We start from the raw sequence: 20,498 nt of genomic DNA, 5'->3' as shown, positions 1-20,498 counted from the left end.
GGCGTGTCTTAACGAGGCCCCGCCCACTCGCGCTGCGTGTGCACGTCGCGCCGTCCTGTCGCCCGCCCGCTCGGCTGCGGCGGCGCTGAGGGAGTCGCCGACTTGGGGATTGGCGGATTTACCAAGCGGACTCGTTGCGGGTGAGTGGTCCGCGCTCTCCCTGGCCGTCCTCTCGGCTGTTCGGACCGCGCCGCTGGGACCCCCCCCCGCGGGCTCTGACCCGACCGAGCCTCCTCAGGAACTCGTCCGGGCATTGGGCTGAGGGGACGCTGGGCGGGGGGCGGCCGGAAGCCGGTGAGGGTGGCGGAGGAGCGGCCGGCCGCCGGGCCCCCGGGCGGCGTCTGGGCGTCAGGTGAGGACGAAGCCTTTCCGGTGGGGGGCCCGGGATGCTCCGTGGGGCCCAGCCCCTGTCAGCGTCCCGGGTGAGCTTGGGTGAGGTGACCCCGGGGTGTGCGAGGGAACCCGGCGTCGCCATCCCGCTGGCTGCGGGCCGGAGCTCCGTCCTTGCAGTGACTCACCTCGTGGGAGACGCCCTTTGAATCAGCGTGGGGACTTCGGGGGTGACCTCCGCTGTCCGTGTGGGGGGGGGGTCAGCCAGCCCTGGGGCCTTGAACTCAGGAACCACGGCGCTGCCCCCGAGCATTTTTTTTTTTCTTCTCTCTCTACCATTTGAACCACGGCTCCACTTCCACCCTTTTGGGTGTTTCCTTGAATATCAGCCTCACACGGACTTCCCTGCCCCGGCTACCTCTGAACCTCACGTCTCAGATCTCAGTCTCCTGAGTAGCTAGGATTCCTGGCATAAAGCCACTACACCTTGGCTTGTCTGGTACCCTTCAATGCAGGATTAGGCAAGAGCAGCGCTGACCTAGAGGAGCAGCCGGTTAGTCTGGACGGGGAGTTCACCTGTCACCTCCTGAGTATTGTGCTCCAGGCGTCTTAATTGCTTCTGTAAAAGCTGTCAAGGACCGCCTTGCATAGTCTTTGCATGAGGCCTGTCTGTGTCATGCCACTTAAATTGGTTCTGAAGGAGCAAATTGTCGTGGCCCGTGGCTGTTCTTCCTTCCTGTGCGCTGTTGATGATGCCATAAACCAGGCAAGACTGGGTTTGAAAGGTAACCTGTTATAATCCTCTGTAATGGAAGAGATCCCTTGCTCTCAGACTCTCCCGGAACCTTGGGTTGATCATTTCTCCAATCTGTAAAATGAGATCAATAAGAGACTCATGGGAAGTAACTTGACCTACATCCCACAAACAAGATGGCACAAGTGGGGGGCCGGGAGTTTGGCCTAGTGGTAGAGTGCTTGCCTAGCATGCACGAAGATCCGGGTTCGATTTCTCAGTACCACATACATAGAAAAAAGCCAAGAAATGGGGCTGAGGCTCAAGTGGTAGAGCTCTAGCCTTGAGAGAGTCCAAGGACAGTGCTCAGGCCCTGAGTTCAAGGTCTAGGACTGGCAAAAAAAACAACAAAAAAAAAGATGGCACAAGTGTTCTTGAACCTGCAGTTTGGCTTCAGATAGATACTGTGGTCATTCCTAAATGTATGTGTAGAAATTGTAAATGGGTTATGTTGTGGTCTTCCTTCAAGCCTGTCAAGTAAGAGGAAATGAAATGGTTTTGTGCCTTTGAATTTCTGGTATGGTGTTTGTTAACTAGTGTATTTCATTTTTTGGTGATGGGATGGAATCTAGGTTCTCTTGCATGTGTGTATGTGTGCTTTTTTTTTGTTTGTTTACATGTTTTCTTTCTTTTCAATAGAGCTTTTTCCATGTAGCCCAGACTGACTTGAGCTGGGATTACTGGCATGCTTACTGCACCTGCCCTGTTACTTTTTGCTTTGTTTTTGTTTGTACCAGTAGTATAGCTTGAGCTCAGTGCCTCATACATACTCTCTCCCATCTTGATTGCTCATGAGTGTACTCTACCACTAAAATCAAACCTCCAGTTGGCATTTTGCTGGTAATTGGAGACAGAGTCTCTTGGACTTATTGTTCAGCCTGGTTTTGAACTGTGATCCTCCTTTTCAGCCTCCTGAGTAGCTAGGAATACAGTGTGAGTCAGTGGTGTCAGTCAGCTTCCACTGTGTGTGTGTGTGTGTGTGTGTGTGTGTGTGTGTGTGTGTGTGTGTGTGCCAGCCAGTACCAAGGCTTGAACTCAAGGTCTCATATTCCTACTTGGCTTTTTTGCTTAAGGCTGGTGCTACACTTCCACATCTGGCTTTTTGCTAGTTAATTAGAGATGAAAGTCCTATGGACTTTCTGCTTTGGCAGCCTTCAAACCTTAAGTGTTAGGTCTCAGCCTGGGATTACAGATTCAGTAACAAGTGCCTGGCCATAGCTAATGTGTTTTGATTATTATTACTTTCTATTTCTGGGGCTTGAACTCAGGGACTGGGCACTGTCCCTGGGCTCTCTCAAGACTAGTGCTCTACCACTTGAGCCACAGCACCACTTCAAGTTTTTTCTGTATATATGGTACTGGGGAATTGAACCCAGGTTTTTGTGCGTGCTAGGCAAGCACTCTACCACTAGGCCATGCTCCTAGCCCCTTGATTACATTTTTTTTTTTTGTCAGTGTGGTGGGGCTTGGACTCTGGGCCTGGGCACTGTCCCTGTACTCTTCAGCTCAAGGCTACTGCCCTGCCCCTTGAGCTACAAGGCCACTTCTGGTTTTGTAGTGGTTAATTGGAGATAAGAGTCTCGCTGTTTTTAGTGACACTGCTGGCTTTGAACTGTAATCCTCAGATCTCAGCCTCTTGAGTAGCTAGAATTACAGATGTGGGCCACCACACCTAGCTTTTGATTACTTTTTTTTTTTTTTTTTTTTTGCCAACCATGGGGCTAGAACTCGGCCTGGGCACTGTCCCTGAGCTGCTTTTTGCTCAAGGCTAGCTTTCTACCACTTGAGCTCCAGTGCCACTCCCGGCTTTTTCTATGTATGTGGTACTAAGGAATCAAACCCAGAGCTTCATGCATGCTAGGCAAGCATTCTACCACTAAGCCACTTTCCGAGCCTTGATTATAATTTTTATTGAAAATTTTCAGTTTCTTTTGGAATAGGAATAAGAAATGTAGATTAGTTTGTTCATTCATTAGGATTTAAAAAATAGAAAGATAAGAAGCTCTGTTTTGAGGAGTTCACAGGTAAATTTACCTGATTAAAAAATGGAAAAAAAAAGTATGAAAGAAGTTTCCAAAAAATAGTCCTTGAGCCAAAACACTGATGAGGGTATGGGAATGTGGGCCTTGTGTTCATTGTATGACCTAATCCAGCAAAGGATATAAAGAGGAAATCCTGTGATTCCTCCATTGTCTAACTTGACTTCCTTTTTTCCTTTGCTTGGGTCAGTAAGTTAAGCTTCTGTTGAGTCAAAGGAGTCAGGAATAGGAGCTACCTAGAAATGACAATACCAGTGACTTACAGAAAGTTGAGTGTTCATTATCTTTAGCTTATCCCTCAATAAGACACCTAAGGGCTGCCTTCAGTTTTCAATTTTCCTTTAAGTAGGTGACTCTCTTTATAGGACACGTGGGCTCTGCATGTAGATTGCACCAAAAATTGGAATATAATTAGAATTGTTATGTTTTGGTGTGAAATGTAGAATTTATTCCTTTGTGAAAAAAAAACATTGAAAAATTTGAACTATAAATTACCTCCTACGTTGCTGGTCATAGTTAACTAAAAAGTTAATAATAAGTAAAACATTCTAGCCTATATCCCCTTTGGATACAGCACATTGAAGATTCTCAGATCTCAGCCTCCTGCATGGGATTATAAGCATAAGCCACTGGTGCCAGGCTTCCTGATCTTTCCTTTAATAATAACGTTAATTGTAGGATTTTGTTTTGTTTTGTTTTTCTGTGGTAAAGGGAATTGAACCCAGAAATTTGCCTTTTTGTTTTTTTTTTTTAATTTGGGTACAGGGTCTTGATATCTTTTTGGATGACTTGATATCTATCTGGTTGATTTTGAAGATCCTCCTGCCTCCATCTTCTAAGTTGTAGGGATTGCTGGCATATACCAACATGCCCAGTTAAGAGTAACATTAGTTACTGAGGGTTATTATAAGGAAAGACATATAGCTGTTGTAAAGGGAAGCCATGTACAAACAGCCCAGCACATCTAAAATCACTTCTAAATTTCAGTCATGAACACCTGACTGGAGTGGGATAGAATCTCACCCTTTCTATCCCAGGATGTCCATATACTCAAGGTCCTCCTGCTTTAGCCTCCCAAATGCTCAGGTTACAGGTGTATAGTACCATGCCCATTTTAACTATGTATTCTTAAAGTGGTCTAATTATGTTAAGCAAATATTTTAAATCAAGGATATCAGCTAATACAAAGCTGAGTGTAGTGCCATATGCCTGTCATCCAGTTCATGAATGAAGTATAAATGGAGGGATTTGGCCTCAGTTAAAAAACATGGCCCTATTTGAAAAGTAACAGTGGAAAAAAGGCTTATAGGTATGGTTCAAGAAGTAGGGGTTCTACAAGTCCCAGCTCCTGAGTTTAAACTCTAGTACTAACCAAAAATTAAAGAGGCTACTAATATTTGATGAATGTTAAAGTCTCTAGTGTCTTCGAATGACACTTGTTGATGTAAGACCTTGTTTCCATACTCCTGTTTGGTAAATTTGAGAAAGGAACTGGAAATCTTTTTTTAAGAGTTTCTAGCTGATTCTTTTTTTTTTTTTTTTGCCAGTTCTGGGCTTGGGCTCAGGGCCTGAGCACTGTCCTTGGACTGTCTCAAGGCTAGAGCTCTACTACTTGAGCCTCAGCACCACTTCTGGCTTTTTCTATATATGTGGTACCAAGGAATCAAACCCGGGTCCGTGCATGCTAGGCAAGCACTATAACCACTAGCCCAAACTCCCAGCCCTCTAGCTGATTCTTGTTTGGAGTTCTTTTGACTAAAGCACATACTGCACAGTGGAGGGAATGAATGGACAGAGTTTATAGAAGTTAGTAGGATCTATGAAGAAAGGCACAGCAAAAGAAGAAAGAGGTAATTGTTGTGTGGCGATAACTGTGCTGTCACTTTGTGTGCTAGCAGGTCAACTAGGCAGATAGTCCCTTCTTTCTGCTTAGTGGGAAAATTAATTTTTGTCACACAAATAGATTTGTTTCTTTCCCGGGAGTATCTCAGGCCTAATTATTGTCATGGTTTTCTCTCACCGTTCCCTCCCCCCCCCCAGGTCATGGGGCTTGGCCTCTGCCCCTGGGTGCTATCTCTGAGCTCTCCAGCTCTAGGCTACCACCCTACCCCTGGGCATGGGCATTGTCCCTGAGCTCTTTAGCTCAAGGCTACTGCCCTACCCCTTGAGCCACAGAGCCACTTCCAGTTTTCTAGTGGTTAATTGGAGATAAAAGTCTTATGGTCTTTAGTGCTTGGGCTGGCTTTGAACCGCAATCCTCAGATCTGTGGAAGGTGTTGGCATGATTTTTTAATTATTTGTATATTGCTAGTTGATTTCAGTTGATTTGGTTGACTACCTTGCCTCTTAAGTAACTGTGATGATATTTTTCCTACCAAACAGGAAAAGACCCATGGTCCAAGTATACAGGTGTAGTGAAAAAATTGGTAGGAAAGGATATTTGAAATCAGAATAGTTCTGGAAGCTGGGCATCAGTGGTTCATGCCTGTAATCTTAGCTACTCAGGAGGCTGAGATCTGAAAATCATGGCTTGAAAACAGCTAAGACAGGAAAGCTGAAAGTAGAACTGTGGTTCAAGTGGTAGAGTGCTAGCCTTGAGTTAAAAAAGGACACCACTTAGGTCCTGAAAGTGGGATCTTATATCCTTCTTTGAGGTCACAGAGCCTCTGAGCACAGTGTTCGTAGTATGTGATGTCACTCCCCCAGTAGCTGTCTGCTTCCATATTTGAGCTGTTCTTTCTAGCAAGACCACTGTGCACTGAGGCAGATGAACTGTTTCCAAGGTAGGCCAAATGGGCAAAAGGGAGCCGAAGAAGACTCTGTGAGCAGGCATGTTAAGAAAGAATCTAGTAGTTCTATTGGAAAGAAGGTGAGAAAAGGAAATAGAAGGAAGTAGGGTCCAGGATGCCCTCCAACTCCTACCTGGAAAACTTAAACCTTCACTCTCTTCCTTCTTTTGTGTTTGTGGTGTGGGTGATGAATAAAACACAAAACAAAGCCAGAATCCCTTCAGGGCCTCATGTGTGGTAGGCAAGTGCTGTGCTACTGAGCCAAGTACATACAGCTCAGTATTGAAAGGCAGGGGCAGAATCCTGCCTTTTGCTTAGTAATAGGTATCCTAATAATTAGCAAATTATAAAGAATCAAAACCAAACCAAACAAACAAAAGAAAAACCCACAACACACACACTAACCCACTTCATTCCTCCTCTATCACACACTTGGTTATTAACTTCGAAAATATTCCCAGATGTTGTGCTGAAGGTCATATTTGTCGAAGTTTGAAAGCTTTCTATATTTATAAAAAGACAGTAAACGGGGCCGGGAGTTTGGCCTAGTGGTAGAGTGCTTGCCTAGCATGCATGAAGACCTGGGTTCGATTCCTCGGTACCACATACATAGCAAGAAGCCGGAAGTGGTGCTGAGGCTCAAGTGGTAGAGCTCTAGCCTTGAGAAAGTCCAAGGACAGTGCTCAGGCCCTGAGCCTAAGCCCAGGACTGGCAAAAAAAAAAAAAAAGACAGTAAACGGGCTCTAAAAAGAAAGGTGATGTGTGACTTGCTGTAGATTATGCTTTCCTACTTTTGTAGTTGCCTTTTTTTGAGTTATTTGAGATGAGAATGAGACAACACGTGACACTCTCCTCAACCATTTTCATTACTTTTAATTCTACTTAAATACTGTATAAATCTACAGCATAAAATAGTACTAAGGCTCTCAGCCTTAGCTCCATTTTCTTAGAAACCTCTATTCCTTGAGAGCTGAATGCACCCAAAAAACGAAATATGAGTCAGAGGTCCAAGTAAAGTAGCTTGTGCACCCATAAAGGCCAGAGAAGTGGGTGTGTGGCTTAGTAGAGCACTAGCTTTAAGTATAAAAGCTAAAGAACAGTGCCTGAGTTCAAGCTCCAGGACTGGCATGTACACACACATGCACCACACACACACACACACACACACACACACACACACACACACACACACACACACACACACACACACACACCACTTAGCATGTGTGAGTCCCTGCATTTAATCCCCAGCACCACTCAGATACCTGGGGCATGGCTCTTGAGTGTAGACTGCCTGCCTACTACAAGTGCAAGGCCTTGAGTTTAGACTCTAGTACCACCAAAAATGGCTAAAGACTGGTTTGATAAATACCCTTCTTAACCATCTTCTCAGGGAGGTTTTTGGGTGAAAGGCAGACCCAAGGACATTCCTTGATAAATAAACAGACTTTCTCATGGGCTTGCGTTAGTGCTAGTCCAAAGGGCAGCTTGTTCCTATATGGACACAGTGGTCTGATCTGATTCCCAGGAAACATGGCGCTGCCTGAGGCCCCAGCACCTTCATTGATAATGTCTTGAGGCAGAGGTGTTGAAGGTTCTTGTCTGCCATCAGGAAAGGGCCCTTGTTGCTATCATCTAGAGTTAAGGGTAAGAAGGATGATTGGAGATAGAATGAGTTGAAGATACAGAAACCATATGCTTTTGGGGAGTGCATGAAGTTTTCAAGGTACTATTGAACTATTAGAAATGAGATCTGAAAGTAGCCAGAAAGCTCCTGTGATCAAGTATTCTGCTGCTGGTTTTCTTAAGACATACAGGTCCGAGAGACTCAGCCTGTAATCCTAACAACTCAGAAGGCTGGGATCTGAGGATTACAGTTCTTTGCCAGCCTAGACAGAAAAGTCTGTGAGACTCTTATCATTTAACCAGCAAAAAAGACAGACATGGCCAGGCACAAGGCATTCTAGAGAAGATAAGAGTATCTTTTTGGCAATTGTGCTAAAATCTGAGTAACTAGAATTTAGTTCTTATAAATCTTAGCCTATATAACAATCAGACACCAGACTGATAAATGATAGACTTCTCTTAGTTTTAAGTTCATCCCACAAAGAAGTGGGTAATCACAGGGTTTGACTTCCAGTGTTCCACATAGCAATGAGGCCTCTTCCCAAGGAAGGTACTGACCCTTCTCTTGTTGTCTGTGGGCAATGCCAAGTTGCTCACCCACTAATCGAAATCTCCGTAAAAGATGTTGATAAAAGTGAGATAAGCCAGGTGCCAGTGTCTCACTCCTGTAATCCTATCTACTCAGGAGACTGAGCTCTGAGGATCATGGTTCAAAGCCATCCCAGGCAGAAAAAAAAAAAAGTACCCATGAGACTCTTAGCTCCACCTCAAAAACCAGAGGTGGCACTGTGGCTCAAGTGGTAGAGCACTAGCCTTGAGCACAAAGAGGCTCAGGGAAAACTCCCAGTCCCTGAGTTCAAGCCACATGACTCCCCCCCCCCCAAAAAAAAAGTAAGATGAATTATTTAAGACTTAGGGCTAAAATCTCATCCTGTCTATGAACTGATAAAGACTTACTAAACTTGGTGTCCTTTTTTGGACTCCCTTAGCAAACTGCTTTTGTGGCTCAAGCAGGGTTTCTCAAGTTTGTATTATTGATCTTTGAGGCCAGGTTGTTTGTGTTGATGGGCATGGGTAGGTGAGCTGTCTGTACACTGTCAGATACTCAGCAACCATCCCAGCTGCTATTGTTTCCTGCCCAGTTATATATGTTCATTTTAAATTTTAAGTGACATTTTTTTAGTTTACAAATGGGCATTATATGACATTGGGCTTTTATGATACATCGTTGTTTTGTTTTTGTTTTTTGAGACGGGCTTTTGCTATATAGGTTGACTTCAAATTCATGACCCTCTTTATGCTCTTTATTAGCTTCCCTAATGCTGGAAACTATAGGAGTGTGTTGGCATATGTTATAGTCTCATAATTCATTTAATGCATTTAAGTCTTGTGACTTAATTAAGTCAAGTCTTGTGACTTAAATTTGTACCCAGAATTGTAACAAAAAAAAAAAAAAAGAAACTGAAAAATTAAGTAGTTATTCTGGGATCATCCAGCTGAAACGGGTGAGCCAGGATTTACTCTTGGTTGTGCACATCAGGAGTTTATAGGTGAACTATGTGTTGCCTCTTAGTCTCCATGTGGCCAGTAGATTTCTCCCTTGGCTTATTCCAGTTAACCTTTGTGGATGCCTACTGCAGACTGCACAGGTCAGTACAAAGACTGCTTGGGCCGAGAGTTTGGCATAGTGGTAGAGTGCTTGCCTAGCATGCATGAAGACCCGGCTTCGTATCCTCGGTACCACAGACATAGAGAAAAACCAGAAGTGGTGCTGAGGCTCAAGTGGTAGAGCTCTAGCCTTGAGAAAGTGAAAGGTCAGTGCTCAGGCCCTGAGCTCAAGGCCAGGACTGGCAAAAAAAAAAAAAAAAGACTGCTTGTACAGTACAAAAGACGCGTGCATATTTATGTTATTAGATGTGTGGAATCTAGCTTCTGGAAACTTCCTGTTGGGAGGGTTCTCTATGTCACAGGATGTATATTTCAATGCAAATACTTAAAAAGTATACTTAAATTAGTAGACACAGCATTTATATGGATGTTTAATCATCACTAAGTAACTTAGCTTGATGAGGCTGTGTATTAAGCATATTCAACATATTGTTGTTTTGTTTTGGTTTGGGTTTTTTTTGTTTTTGTTTGTTTCTTGGGGGGTCATAAGGCTTGAACTCTGGGCGTGGGCACTGTCCCTGAGCTCCAAGGCTATTGCTCTACCTCTTGAGCCACAATGCCACTTTCGGTTTTCTGGTGGTTAGTTGGAGATAAGAGTCTCATGACTTTGGTACCTGGGCTGGCTTTGAACCATGATCCTCAGATCTTAACCTCTTGAGTAGCTAGAATTACAGGCATGAGACACCAGCGCCAAGCTTCTAGAAGTTAGACAATACAGAGGGATCTATTACCTCTTCCCTTTAATGTTGAAAGCTTCAGTGAAGAGCTAGAGTTTCTAGAATGCTTCCCTGGAAAGCCAGTTGAAGGTATAAATAATTGCTGTGTCGCTGAGATTTTCTGCTTTTTAACTATGGTTATGAGTAATCTGTATTACTAACAGCTGTTTTTTTTGTTGTTGTTGTTTTTGCCAGTCCTGGGCTTGAGCTCAGGGCCTGAACACTATCCTTGGACTTTCTCAAGGCTAGAGCTCTACCACTTGAGCCTCAGCACCATTTCTGGCTTTTTTCTATGTATGTGGTACTAAGGAATTGAACCCGGGTCTTCGTGCATGGTAGGCAAGCACTCTACCACTAGGCCAAACTCCCAGCCCTAACAGCTGTTTTTATTAAGATTTTTGTCTGGGTTCGATTCCTTAGTACCACATACATAGAAAAAAACCGGAAATGGTGCTGAGGCTCAAGTGGTAGAGCTCTAGCCTTGAGAAAGTCCAAGGATAGTGTTCAGGCCCTGAGCTCAAGCCCAGGACTGGCAAAAAAAAAAAAAAAAAAAGAAGAAGAAGAAAGTAAGTTTGCTGAGTACTAGTCACTCATTCTTGTAATCTTAGCTGGTTCAAAGCCAGTCTAGATAGAAAAGTGAAATTTCCTCTATAAAATAACCACATAAGGCAGGGCTGGCTGGGCTCCAGTGGCTCATGCATATAATTCTAGGTACTCAGAAGACTGAGGTCTGAGAATTTCGGCTCAGAGCCAGCTTAGGCAGAAAAATTCCCTAGACTGTTCACTTTGTCCCAGAATTGGGGCTTGAACTCAGGGCTTGTGTGTGTGATATCCTTAAGCTTTTTTTGTGTGCCACACTTTTTTTTTTTTGGCCAGTCCTGGGGCTCGAACTCAGGGCCTGAACACTGTCCTTGAGCTTTCTCAAAGCTAGAGCTCTACCACTTGAGCCATAGCACCATTTCTGGCTTTTTCTATGTATGTGGTACCAAGGAATCAAACCCAGGTTTTTGTGCATGCACGGCAAGCACTCTACCACTAGGCTAAACTCCCAGCCCCCACAGCCTTTTTTAAAAAGTTTTTTTTTTGTTGTTGTTTTTTTAATTGTGTTTGTGGGTAATTGAAGGTAAGTGCCTCACAGATTTTCCTATCCCGGCTGACTTTGAACCATGATCCTCAGATCTCAGCCTCTTGAGTAGCTAAGAGTACAAGTATGAGCCACTGGGGGCCAGCTGGAAGCTAAAACAGGAAGTTCCTATAAGTATATTGTCTATCTATGCACTTCTGTTTCCAGGGTAGCATGTGTTTTCAGAAACACAAAGATAGGATTGCTTAGACTTTACCCATCACACAGCTGATATACTTTTAGATTCTTGAAATCTATTTTTCTGTCTCTCGTTACTATGGTAGTGGGTACTATAGAGATGTACAGATCCTATTGTGACCTCCTTTTGTGCAGAAGTGGCTGAGAGTCCTTGTAGCGTCATTGTCCTGCCACCAAGGCCTGACAGTCTGGCTCATTTTCTCCAAGCACTGGAGTAGTGGGGTTTGCCAGCTTCCCTTTTGGGAATAACCTCAGGTTGCCTTGTTAGTTTAAAAAAAAAAAAAGTAGGAACAATCTCAGGTTGCCCTGTGATCTGAGTGTGTCAAGGTGAGTGTTGGAAGGCAGGAAGTAGCAACTTTGAATATTTTTTTTTCTTTTTGAAAGAACTCGAATTTGAATTTAACATTGTCCTTGACTACCATTCTGTCACTTAAGCCACACCTCCAGTCCTGTTTTCTTGATGGAGGCTAGTGAACTTGTTTTTTTGTTTTGTTTTGTGCTAACTGGCCTAAAATCTTTTCAGATATCAACCTACTGAGTAGGTAGGATATGTAGGCATGAGTCACCAGTACCTGGCTTTTTTTTTCCCTTCTCCTTTTGGTGCCAGTACTGTGGCCTGAAGTTAGGGCTTCTTGTTCTTAGCTTTTTCACTGAAGACTGAGACTGTACCACTTGAGCCATATGAGTCAAATCTGAAGAAAGCTAAAACCAAATTTTGTACCAGAAACTGGTGTTATTACATATAACCCAGACGCTTCATTTAGCCGGTGTCTTGCTAATGCACTGCCTGGGCTGCATCAGTCCTTGAGGAAGCATCTCTGCATTCACATTCTTTCCCACTTGATGACTGCTTGCCTGTGTACTCTGCTGTACTGTTCTGTGCACCATGTATTTGATCAGCTTTTTGTTTGTTTGTTTCTGGTCATAGGGCTTGAACTCAGAGCCTGGATACTGTCCCTGAGCTTTTGTACTCAAAAGTTAGTGCTCTACCACTTTGAGCCACAGTGCTACTTCCAGTTTTCTGGTGGTTAATTGGAGATGAGTCTCATGGACTTTCCTGTTTGAGCTGGCTTTGAACCATGATCCTCATATCTTAGCCTCCTGAGTAGCTAGGATTATAGGCGTGAGCCACTAGCACCTGGCAGTTCATCAGCTTTATGTAGAAGAGAGTACATTAGAGTCAAGGGAAAGTCCATGTTCTATTTTTCTGTTTATTTTTTGAGAGTTCTTGTCTGGAATGCATGAAGTTCTGGGTTCAACACACACCAGTGCAATTAGTAACATATATTGAGTGCTTACCATGTAGCAGACATTGTGCTATCTTGTTCTCATTTAAGTTTTATAGTTGATCCCATTGAAAAAGATTCTGAGCTGGGCATGGTGGCTCACATCTATACTTCTAGCTGCTCAGGAGGCTGAGATCTGAGAATCATGGTTCAAAGCCAGCTCAGGCACTAAAGACTGAGAGACTCTTATTGCAATTAACCAGTAGAAAATCAGAAGTGGCACTGTGGCTCAAGAGGTAGGGTGGTATCAGCTCAGGGATAGCACCCAGGCCCAGAATCCAAGCCCCACAACCAACAAAACGAAAAAGAAAAAAACTCTGCTGAACACACCAGGAATTCACTATAATGTTCCCAAAGATAAATAATATAGCTAGATGCATAGAGGAAACTTAGGGAAGATATATATTTACCAGTGGGGGTAAGACAGATTTTTTTTCTTTGAAACTAGGGCTTAAATACAGATCTTCAAGCATGCTAGTCAAGTGATCAACCATCAGGCTACATCCCTAGCCCATCCAAGGCTGGCTGTGTGTGTGTGTGTACATATGTACACATGGGGTTTGAACTCCGACCTCAACCTCATTGCTGGCACTCGACCACTTGAACCTCAATTCTACTTCCAACTCAGACTGGCATCAAGCCACAATCCTTAGCTCTCAGCCCCTTAAGTAGCTAGGATTACAGATATGAGCTACTAGTACCTGCCTTCTTACGAATCTTTGGCTTCCTTGAAAACTGTTCCTAGGTACGACATGTAGAAAACACTTAGTAAAATACTGACTGAGGTAGAAAATTAAGATTTCTTTTTTCCTTGGTCTAATTTGGCCTGACATGGAATGTTGGTACTAATGTCTTGGTGACCTTATTCATTATTGATGTTGAGCTGGAAACTTCCCCAAGTGGGCTGCCTCTTATGGTGCCAATTGGAAGCCTCCAGGGATAGAGGATGAGCTTGTCATGTAGGCCTGTATTTCCCAACCTGATGAAGGCTTAGCATTTGCAGCACGCAGTGGGAATTGATTGGCCAATTTATTATCTCCTTTAGCTAAGTTTTGAGTAGGCTGGGGACAGTTAGTGTGCTGGTGACGCACATGTAGCTGACACAGGCTTCATGAGCTTTGTGAGTTGTTCCACTCCACAGGGAGCTGGTGGGTGCAGTTTGGCTAATTGCAGTCAACACCTTGTTCCTGTCACTTTCTGCATGAGGCTGTCTGGCCCAAATAGACAAACAGGAACACTGGTCTCAGGTATAGTTGTATCAACATGGAAGTAAGTGTTCGGTTGCTGCCAAGCTGAGAACTACTGCAATATTTGTTTTTTGTTGTTTTTTTTTGGCCAGTCGTGGGGACTGAACTTAGGCCTGAGCACTGTCCTTGGGCTTTTTCAAGGCTAGAACTCTACCACTTGAGCCACAGTACCACTTCCAGCTTTTTTCTGTATATGTGGTACCAAAGAATTGAACCCGGGTCTTTATGCATGTGCTAGGCAAGCATTCTTACCACTAGGCCAAATTCCCAGCCCCTGTAGTATTGTTTGGCAGTTTTTAATTATGACAGTTGCAAACATACAAACTGTAACAATAATACAAAGGATTCTTGGTACATTTTGTGTGTGAGTATGAGTGTGAATACTGGGTCTTGAACTCAAGAGTCTGGAAGCTTTTTCCCTCAAGGCTAGCGATCTGCCACTTGAGCCATACCTACATTTCTGCCTTTTTGTTGGTTAATAGGAGATAAAGGTTTCATAGGCTTTCCTGTCTGGGCTGGCTTTAACTGTGATCTTTAGATCTCAGCCTCTTAGGTAGCTAGGATCTTAGGTAACCACACTTACCTGCATGTCCACACACATCCTTCTGGTTGACTTGACTGTAGGATGTCCCTTCTGAATGACTCAATACATATCTGCTTAGAACACGTTCAATGTCCGTATACTCTTGCTATCTAATCCATTGTCCACATATAGATATATCTATATTGTGCTATGTTTAGTAATGGGAAAGCTTTATTGTTGAGAAAACAACTCTGAGGTGCAGGAGTATAACATTTCCTTGGTTGTGCTGGTTCAGGGGAGGGTAGAGTGGATGGGCATTTGGACAAGTGAATGCCAAGGATACTAAATGACTGGCTCCTTCTGTCTCTATAGGACCAGAGTGAGGCAGCAAGAATCACTCAACAACAATGTCAGCAGAAGTGGAACCCTCAGAAGGGGTGGACGAGTCAGAGAAAAAGAACTCTGTGGCCTCAGAAGAGGAAAACCATGCCGGGTGAGCAGAAAGGTCTGGCTGCATCTGGTCAGGAGAGCACAGTGCCTGTCTTGCCCAACACACTTGGTTCCATCTGATGGTGCCCCTGGGAAGTAGTGAGGAGTCCTAAGCAGTGGCCCCTGGTGTCTCATTGTCCTGCAGGGCTCATGTTCAATCCTGACTGCTCACTGTTTCTCTTTTCCTCTATTCTGTTGACCCAAGGGGTAGGCTGGGAGTGCTGAGTTGTGGCTTTAATGGTATTCCTGTCTTTTTTTCTTACCACCTCAGCATTTTTCCATCTAGGCTGAGAAGTGGGTAATCAGAGCCTTTCTCTTAAAATGTGGAATGTGAATTCTGGAGCAGACTTTTTCTTACTGTTAGAACCAACTCTCTGTAGCCTCAAGTTACAGGGCCCTGATATCATGGTAGCCTCTCATTAGAAACCTGTTGTTGGGCCAAGAGTTTGGCCTAGTGGTAGAGTGCTTGTCTAGCATGCATGAAGACCTGGGTTTGATTCCCCGATACTATATACATGGAAAAAGCTGGAAGTGGTGCTGTGACTAAAGTGGTAGAGCTCTAGCTTTGAGAAAGCCCAATGACAGTGCTCAGGCCCTGAGTTCAAAGTCAGGACTGGCAAAAAAAACAAAAACAAAAAAACTTGTCTGTTAAGCTCTTTTTTATCCCTTGAGATGATTGCTAATAAATAGATTCATAGCATGTGGATGATGAAAGCTAAAGAAGTTCACAGTGCTGGGAGCATGGCCTACTGATAAAATGCTTGCCTAGCATGTACCACATACACAGAAAAAGCTGGAAGTGGTGCTGTGGCTGAAGTTGTAGCTCAAGGACAGTGCCTAGGCCCTGAGTTAAAGCCCAGGAAAATAAAAATAAAGCTCAGAGGCTGGGTCATGAGCAGGCCATGTTTTTCTCACTCTTAAGACCCCCCAGCACAAATGCTGTCATCTGTATTCATCGAAGAGTGCATACAGCTCTAACTTGAATTTGTTGAACAGCACAAACACAAAGTGCTGGTCCCTACCTTTCATTTATCTCATCTTTGTGCCTGTGGACCCAAGAGACTGGACTCACAATGGCTGCCCCGGGAGATCTGCTAGCGCAGGTCTGTACAGCAGCAGGAATTCTGAGACACATTTCTTACAGATTTCTGGTGAAACCAGCCAACGCTGTTGAAATTAGAATGGTGTTTCTCTGGCCACTAGATGGCCACAGAAACAAAGTGTCCAACCATTTGTGGTTCCTAGCAATGCGGGCACAAGGCATGAGGAAGCCATGGTCATCCTCCTGTCCTGTCCACTTTTGCTGAAGGCTAGCACTCAACCACTTGGGCCATACCTCCACTTCCAACTTTTTGAGTGGTTAATTGAAGTCTCAAAGACGTTCCTGCTTGGGCTGGAGGATTACAGGCATGGACCACTGGCAGCTGGCCCCCACAGTCTTTGCAGAAGATTGTTATGTTTGCCCTGTGCTCCCTGACAAGCCCCCTGTCCTGAGTTACTTGTGCTGGAATGAAGTGTCTAAGAAGCCTCTTCCTCTAGTTTAGCAATTGGTCACCATGGGATCTGTTTGCCCTGTGGACTTTTTTTTGAGAAGGGCTAACTCTTACACACATACACAAAACCCATCTCTACAGAATGGCTGACCTTTCTGAGCTCCTGAAAGAAGGGACCAAAGAAGCACATGATCGGGCAGAAAATACCCAATTTGTCAAGGACTTCTTGAAAGGCAACATTAAAAAGGAACTGTTTAAGGTTTGTGCTTCTCAATCAGATGAGGTTGAATTTCGAATTTTCATTTGGGTTTGGGGTAGGTGGCGGAGAGGTTAGTTAGTTCTCCAGGTGGTTCTGGAGCCCCTCTGAGGGAAACGCTGGGCCTTTCTCTACATTCATTCTTCCTTGCATTAAGCTGTCCTGGCTTTATGGATAGCATAGTGTAAAGAAAGCAAAAGTGTCCATGTTCCAAATACTACTAAATAAAAATGGGTTACAGGGTGGGTCTTGGGGAAATGTCTCCAGTTACTCCAGCCTGTGGGTTTGGACCTGCTGGTCTGACCTACAGCCCTTTCCAGTCTTCCATCATCCCCCTCACAGCTGGCCACCACTGCACTCTACTTCACATACTCGGCCCTCGAGGAGGAAATGGACCGAAACAAGGACCACCCAGCCTTCACACCCCTGTATTTCCCCACGGAGCTGCACCGGAAGCAGGCACTGATCAAGGACATGGAGTATTTTTTTGGTGAAAACTGGGAAGAGCAGGTGAAGTGCTCCGAGGCTGCCCAGAAGTACGTGGAGCGGATCCACTACATAGGGCAGAATGAGCCGGAGCTGCTAGTGGCCCATGCATATACCCGCTATATGGGAGACCTCTCGGGAGGGCAAGTGTTGAAGAAGGTGGCCCAGCGGGCACTGAAACTCCCTAGCACTGGGGAAGGAACCCAGTTCTACCTGTTTGAGAATGTGGACAATGCCCAGCAGTTCAAGCAGTTTTATCGGGCCAGGATGAATGCCCTGGATCTGAACCTGAAGACCAAAGAGAAGATTGTGGAGGAGGCCAACAAGGCCTTTGAGTATAACATGCAGGTACTTACAACTGGGCACTGACCATGGGGCTAGCTCTTTCTGCAGGAGCCTGGGCTTCACAGGGACCTTTGACAGTGGGCACAAATCCAGAGCTTCCTAGGAGAGGACACATGAGCTGTAGCATGGTCTAGAGGAAGGTGAAAACCAAATTGGCCACCAAAAGGTGTGCCTAGTGGTTGGCCCCCAGCACAAAGGCCTGGTTTGATAGAAGCCTGTGGGTAGTGTTGGGGAGGATAAGATCCAGCATACATAGGGGTCCGAGAGAACAGAGCTGTCTCCCTCTCATCACAGAATTCTGGGAAAGTGGAAAATTTCCTTCTTTTTAGCAAATGCTAGCATGAAAAGTCTTGCTTGGCAAGCTGAATAAGGCTAGATTCACCAGGAAATATAGTTTATAAGAAGCCTTTACTTGAGTCCTGTAGAGGTTGTTTCTGTAACCCAGAGCCCCAGGTCAGCAGTCTTGGGGGAACAGCCACACGTACTAGAGGGAATGAGACGGCAGCAGCACAGAAAAGCCATGCCTCCCAGGATCACCCGCTAGATTAATGCAGCTTGTGTGCTGCGCCTGTCTGTACCTGTTCCAGCTCCCCCTGTATTGATGGTGGGGGCAGCAAGGGAGTTTCTCCAAAGGCAAAGTCTGCATGGTTCAGGGATGGCTCCTTGATTTCTGCTTCTCAGATATTCAACGAACTGGATCAGGCTGGCACCATGTTGGCCAAAGAGACCCTGGAGGATGGGCTCCCAATGCATGATGGGAAAGGAGATATACGCAAATGCCCCTTCTACGCTGCTCAACAAGACAAAGGTAGGTTGTAGTTTCTAAGCTCCCCTTTTGGGGTGGGCATGTGAATGGCCCCACTGAAGCCATTTCTCCTGTTGTGCCGAATACAGGTCCCCTGGAGGGCAGCAGCTGCCCCTTCCGGACAGCCATAACTGTGCTGAGGAAGCCCAGCCTTCAATTCATTTTGGCTGCCTGTGTGGCCCTGGCTGCTGGACTCTTGGCCTGGTACTACATGTGAAGGACCTGTCCTGTCATGCTGGCATCCTCCTCCTAAGAGACCACTGTCCCACCCCCAATCTCCACACGACTAAAATTACCACCTCAGGTGACTTTTTTAAATGCTGAGTTTGAGAAAACAAGCAACCAATAAAAGCCAGACACTAGAGCCTTTCCTGACAGTGTCCTCTCTGTGGGCCAGCTGTGTACTAATTGCAGCTTACCACATAGCAGCTCACAGAAGTGCAGCGTGGCAGGGTGGACCCGTGCTTCTAAACCAGCTCTTTTCAGGGCTTCTAGACTCCTTGAACCTCCAGCTCATCTTCACAGTTTTTAGACATTATCATTGTCTTGTGGCCAGTATCCTGGCCCTTTTGGGAGGAGGGAGGTTTTGCACATGCTGCTGCTCAACTTCTGGTTTCTCATAGGAGGGTACAATGAGGTAAGAGGAAACAAGGTTTCCTGGTTTCCTGGTTTTCTCTGCCCCCAGTAGCACATCCCTTTCAACCAGGACTCCCCAAGGTCTGTAAGCCTGGTCTGTCCTCTCCTCTTGCCCTTGTAAACACTACAGCACTAAATAAAGTGGTCTAGGCACACTTCCTCCTTCCTTCTGGCATGAGGATAGGTCACTGCCTTTTGGACCCCAGTAGTATATGGGGGACCAAGTAAAGAAGTGGATGTCTTTTTTGGTGCCAGTCTGGGCTTGAACTCAGGACCTGAGCACTGTCCTTGGGCCTTCTCAAGGCTGGTGCTCTACCACTTGAGCCACAGCACCACTTTTGGCTTTTTCTATATATGTGGTACTGAGGAATTGAATCTGGGTCTTCGTGCATGCTAGGCAAGAACTCTACCACTAGACCAAACTTCCAGCCCCATGGATGTCCTTTTTGCTGACAGAATTCACAGCAGCTCCCCAATACCCCTGCTCATCATCTTTGCACCCCTTACTTAGGATACAGTAGTCATTTTGACATCTTTGTCACAAATGATCCTTACCATCTACTTGTACCTATGATTTTCTTACTCACATACATTTTGGAGGTTTCCTACTTAAAGGACACATATTTGTTAACTAAAACAGGAACATGAACTTAAATATTTTATTAATAGGAATCTATTGCTTTTAAAAGTTTATTTGAAAAAATGTTAAATGGTAGGAAAACTATAGAGACTGAGTCTATCACATTCACAGTTTAAAACTTGGGTGCCCAAGACTGCACCCTGTTAACCTTCAGACCGTAAGCCTTGGCTCAGTGGCTCTATCCTGCTAAAGGACCAAGAGTAACATCTACAAGTTAGGAGGGCAAGCCAAAACTTGGAAGGAAAGGGGTCTCCAGTTTACACGTCCTTTGTGGCAGATACCAAGGATACAGATGGCCAGAACCAGTATCAGAAGGAGTAAAGTGACTTTACAGCCAGTGCTGAACCCAAATGCTGTGCTGGCTAATCGCTGCTGAATTTCCCTGGGATTGGTCTGTGTGACTCTGGTTTGCCATAATTAAGTCTTTCAATCTTAAGCTGTCCCCAGGTAGTTGGACTCAACCCCTGCCTGAATTAGATTACTGTAGCCCCACCCTCTCTCCCTCAGAAAGAAGCCAGGCAAGAGAGCAGAGGCCCAGGCCAGGGAAGTGAAAGGGCCAATTTAATAAGGAACTACAAACTGAGACCAGGCCACAGTTCACAGTGACAAGAGGCCATGCAGTGGCAGTGCGAGACCAGAGAGGGACAGCAACAGGATATAGCATCCACATACCAACCATTTGGGAAGTAAGGACAGGTCTGGGCTTGCACCCCACCAGGGCTAGTATCTACTAGAGTGCCCCCACTAGTCAGTTGCTCCTTCCTGGTCCCCAGTCCAGTGCAGGGGCCAGCACAGCAACAGCAGTGGCGGCAGCATGGGCAAAGGAGGGCCCAGTGCTCTCTGGAAGTGAGCCAATGGAGAGGGTGTTGTGTATCCCAGTGAACCTGTCATCTGTCCCAGATGGGACACAGTATCCACCAGAGGTCATATCCACACAAAGTGAGGACAGAGGGTAGACAGGAGACACTAAGCTTATGGGTATTCCTTCTGGCCCCAGAAAATACAGGGGT

At 45.2% G+C, this 20,498-nt stretch overlaps 1 protein-coding gene across 3 annotated transcripts; it reads left to right on the top strand.

Annotated features, from left to right (window-relative positions):
* Window positions 1-46: 46 nt before the first annotated feature.
* Window positions 47-18,576, top strand: Hmox2 (heme oxygenase 2). 3 transcript variants are annotated; one of them, XM_090324943.1, is made up of 6 exons: window positions 47-140; window positions 14,711-14,831; window positions 16,462-16,579; window positions 16,919-17,410; window positions 18,089-18,215; window positions 18,302-18,576. In XM_090324943.1, the coding sequence occupies exons 2-6, from the start codon at window positions 14,746-14,748 to the stop codon at window positions 18,427-18,429; spliced, it is 951 nt and encodes a 316-aa protein (XP_090181069.1). In that variant the 5' UTR covers window positions 47-140; window positions 14,711-14,745; the 3' UTR covers window positions 18,430-18,576. The 3 variants fall into 3 exon arrangements, with proteins under 3 accessions (XP_090181069.1, XP_090181071.1, XP_090181070.1); XM_090324945.1 differs by lacking the exon at window positions 47-140 and adding an exon at window positions 222-352; XM_090324944.1 differs by lacking the exon at window positions 47-140 and adding an exon at window positions 11,455-11,609.
* The last annotated feature ends 1,922 nt before the right edge of the window (window positions 18,577-20,498 follow it).

Source organism: Megascapheus bottae, chromosome 36 (genome assembly GCF_031878675.1).
Source record: "Megascapheus bottae isolate mThoBot1 chromosome 36, mThoBot2.hap1, whole genome shotgun sequence".
Classification (NCBI taxonomy): domain Eukaryota; kingdom Metazoa; phylum Chordata; class Mammalia; order Rodentia; family Geomyidae; genus Megascapheus; species Megascapheus bottae.
This window is presented reverse-complemented; position numbering and strand designations above follow the sequence as displayed.

Coding starts and splice junctions, on each gene's coding strand:
- Hmox2 (XM_090324943.1), top strand. CDS start 14,746: ATGTCAGCAGAAGTGGAACCCTCAGAAGGGGTGGACGAGTCAGAGAAA. Junction 16,580..16,918: donor TTAAAAAGGAACTGTTTAAG/GTTTGTGCTTCT, acceptor TCCCCCTCACAG/CTGGCCACCACTGCACTCTA. Junction 18,216..18,301: donor CGCTGCTCAACAAGACAAAG/GTAGGTTGTAGT, acceptor TGCCGAATACAG/GTCCCCTGGAGGGCAGCAGC.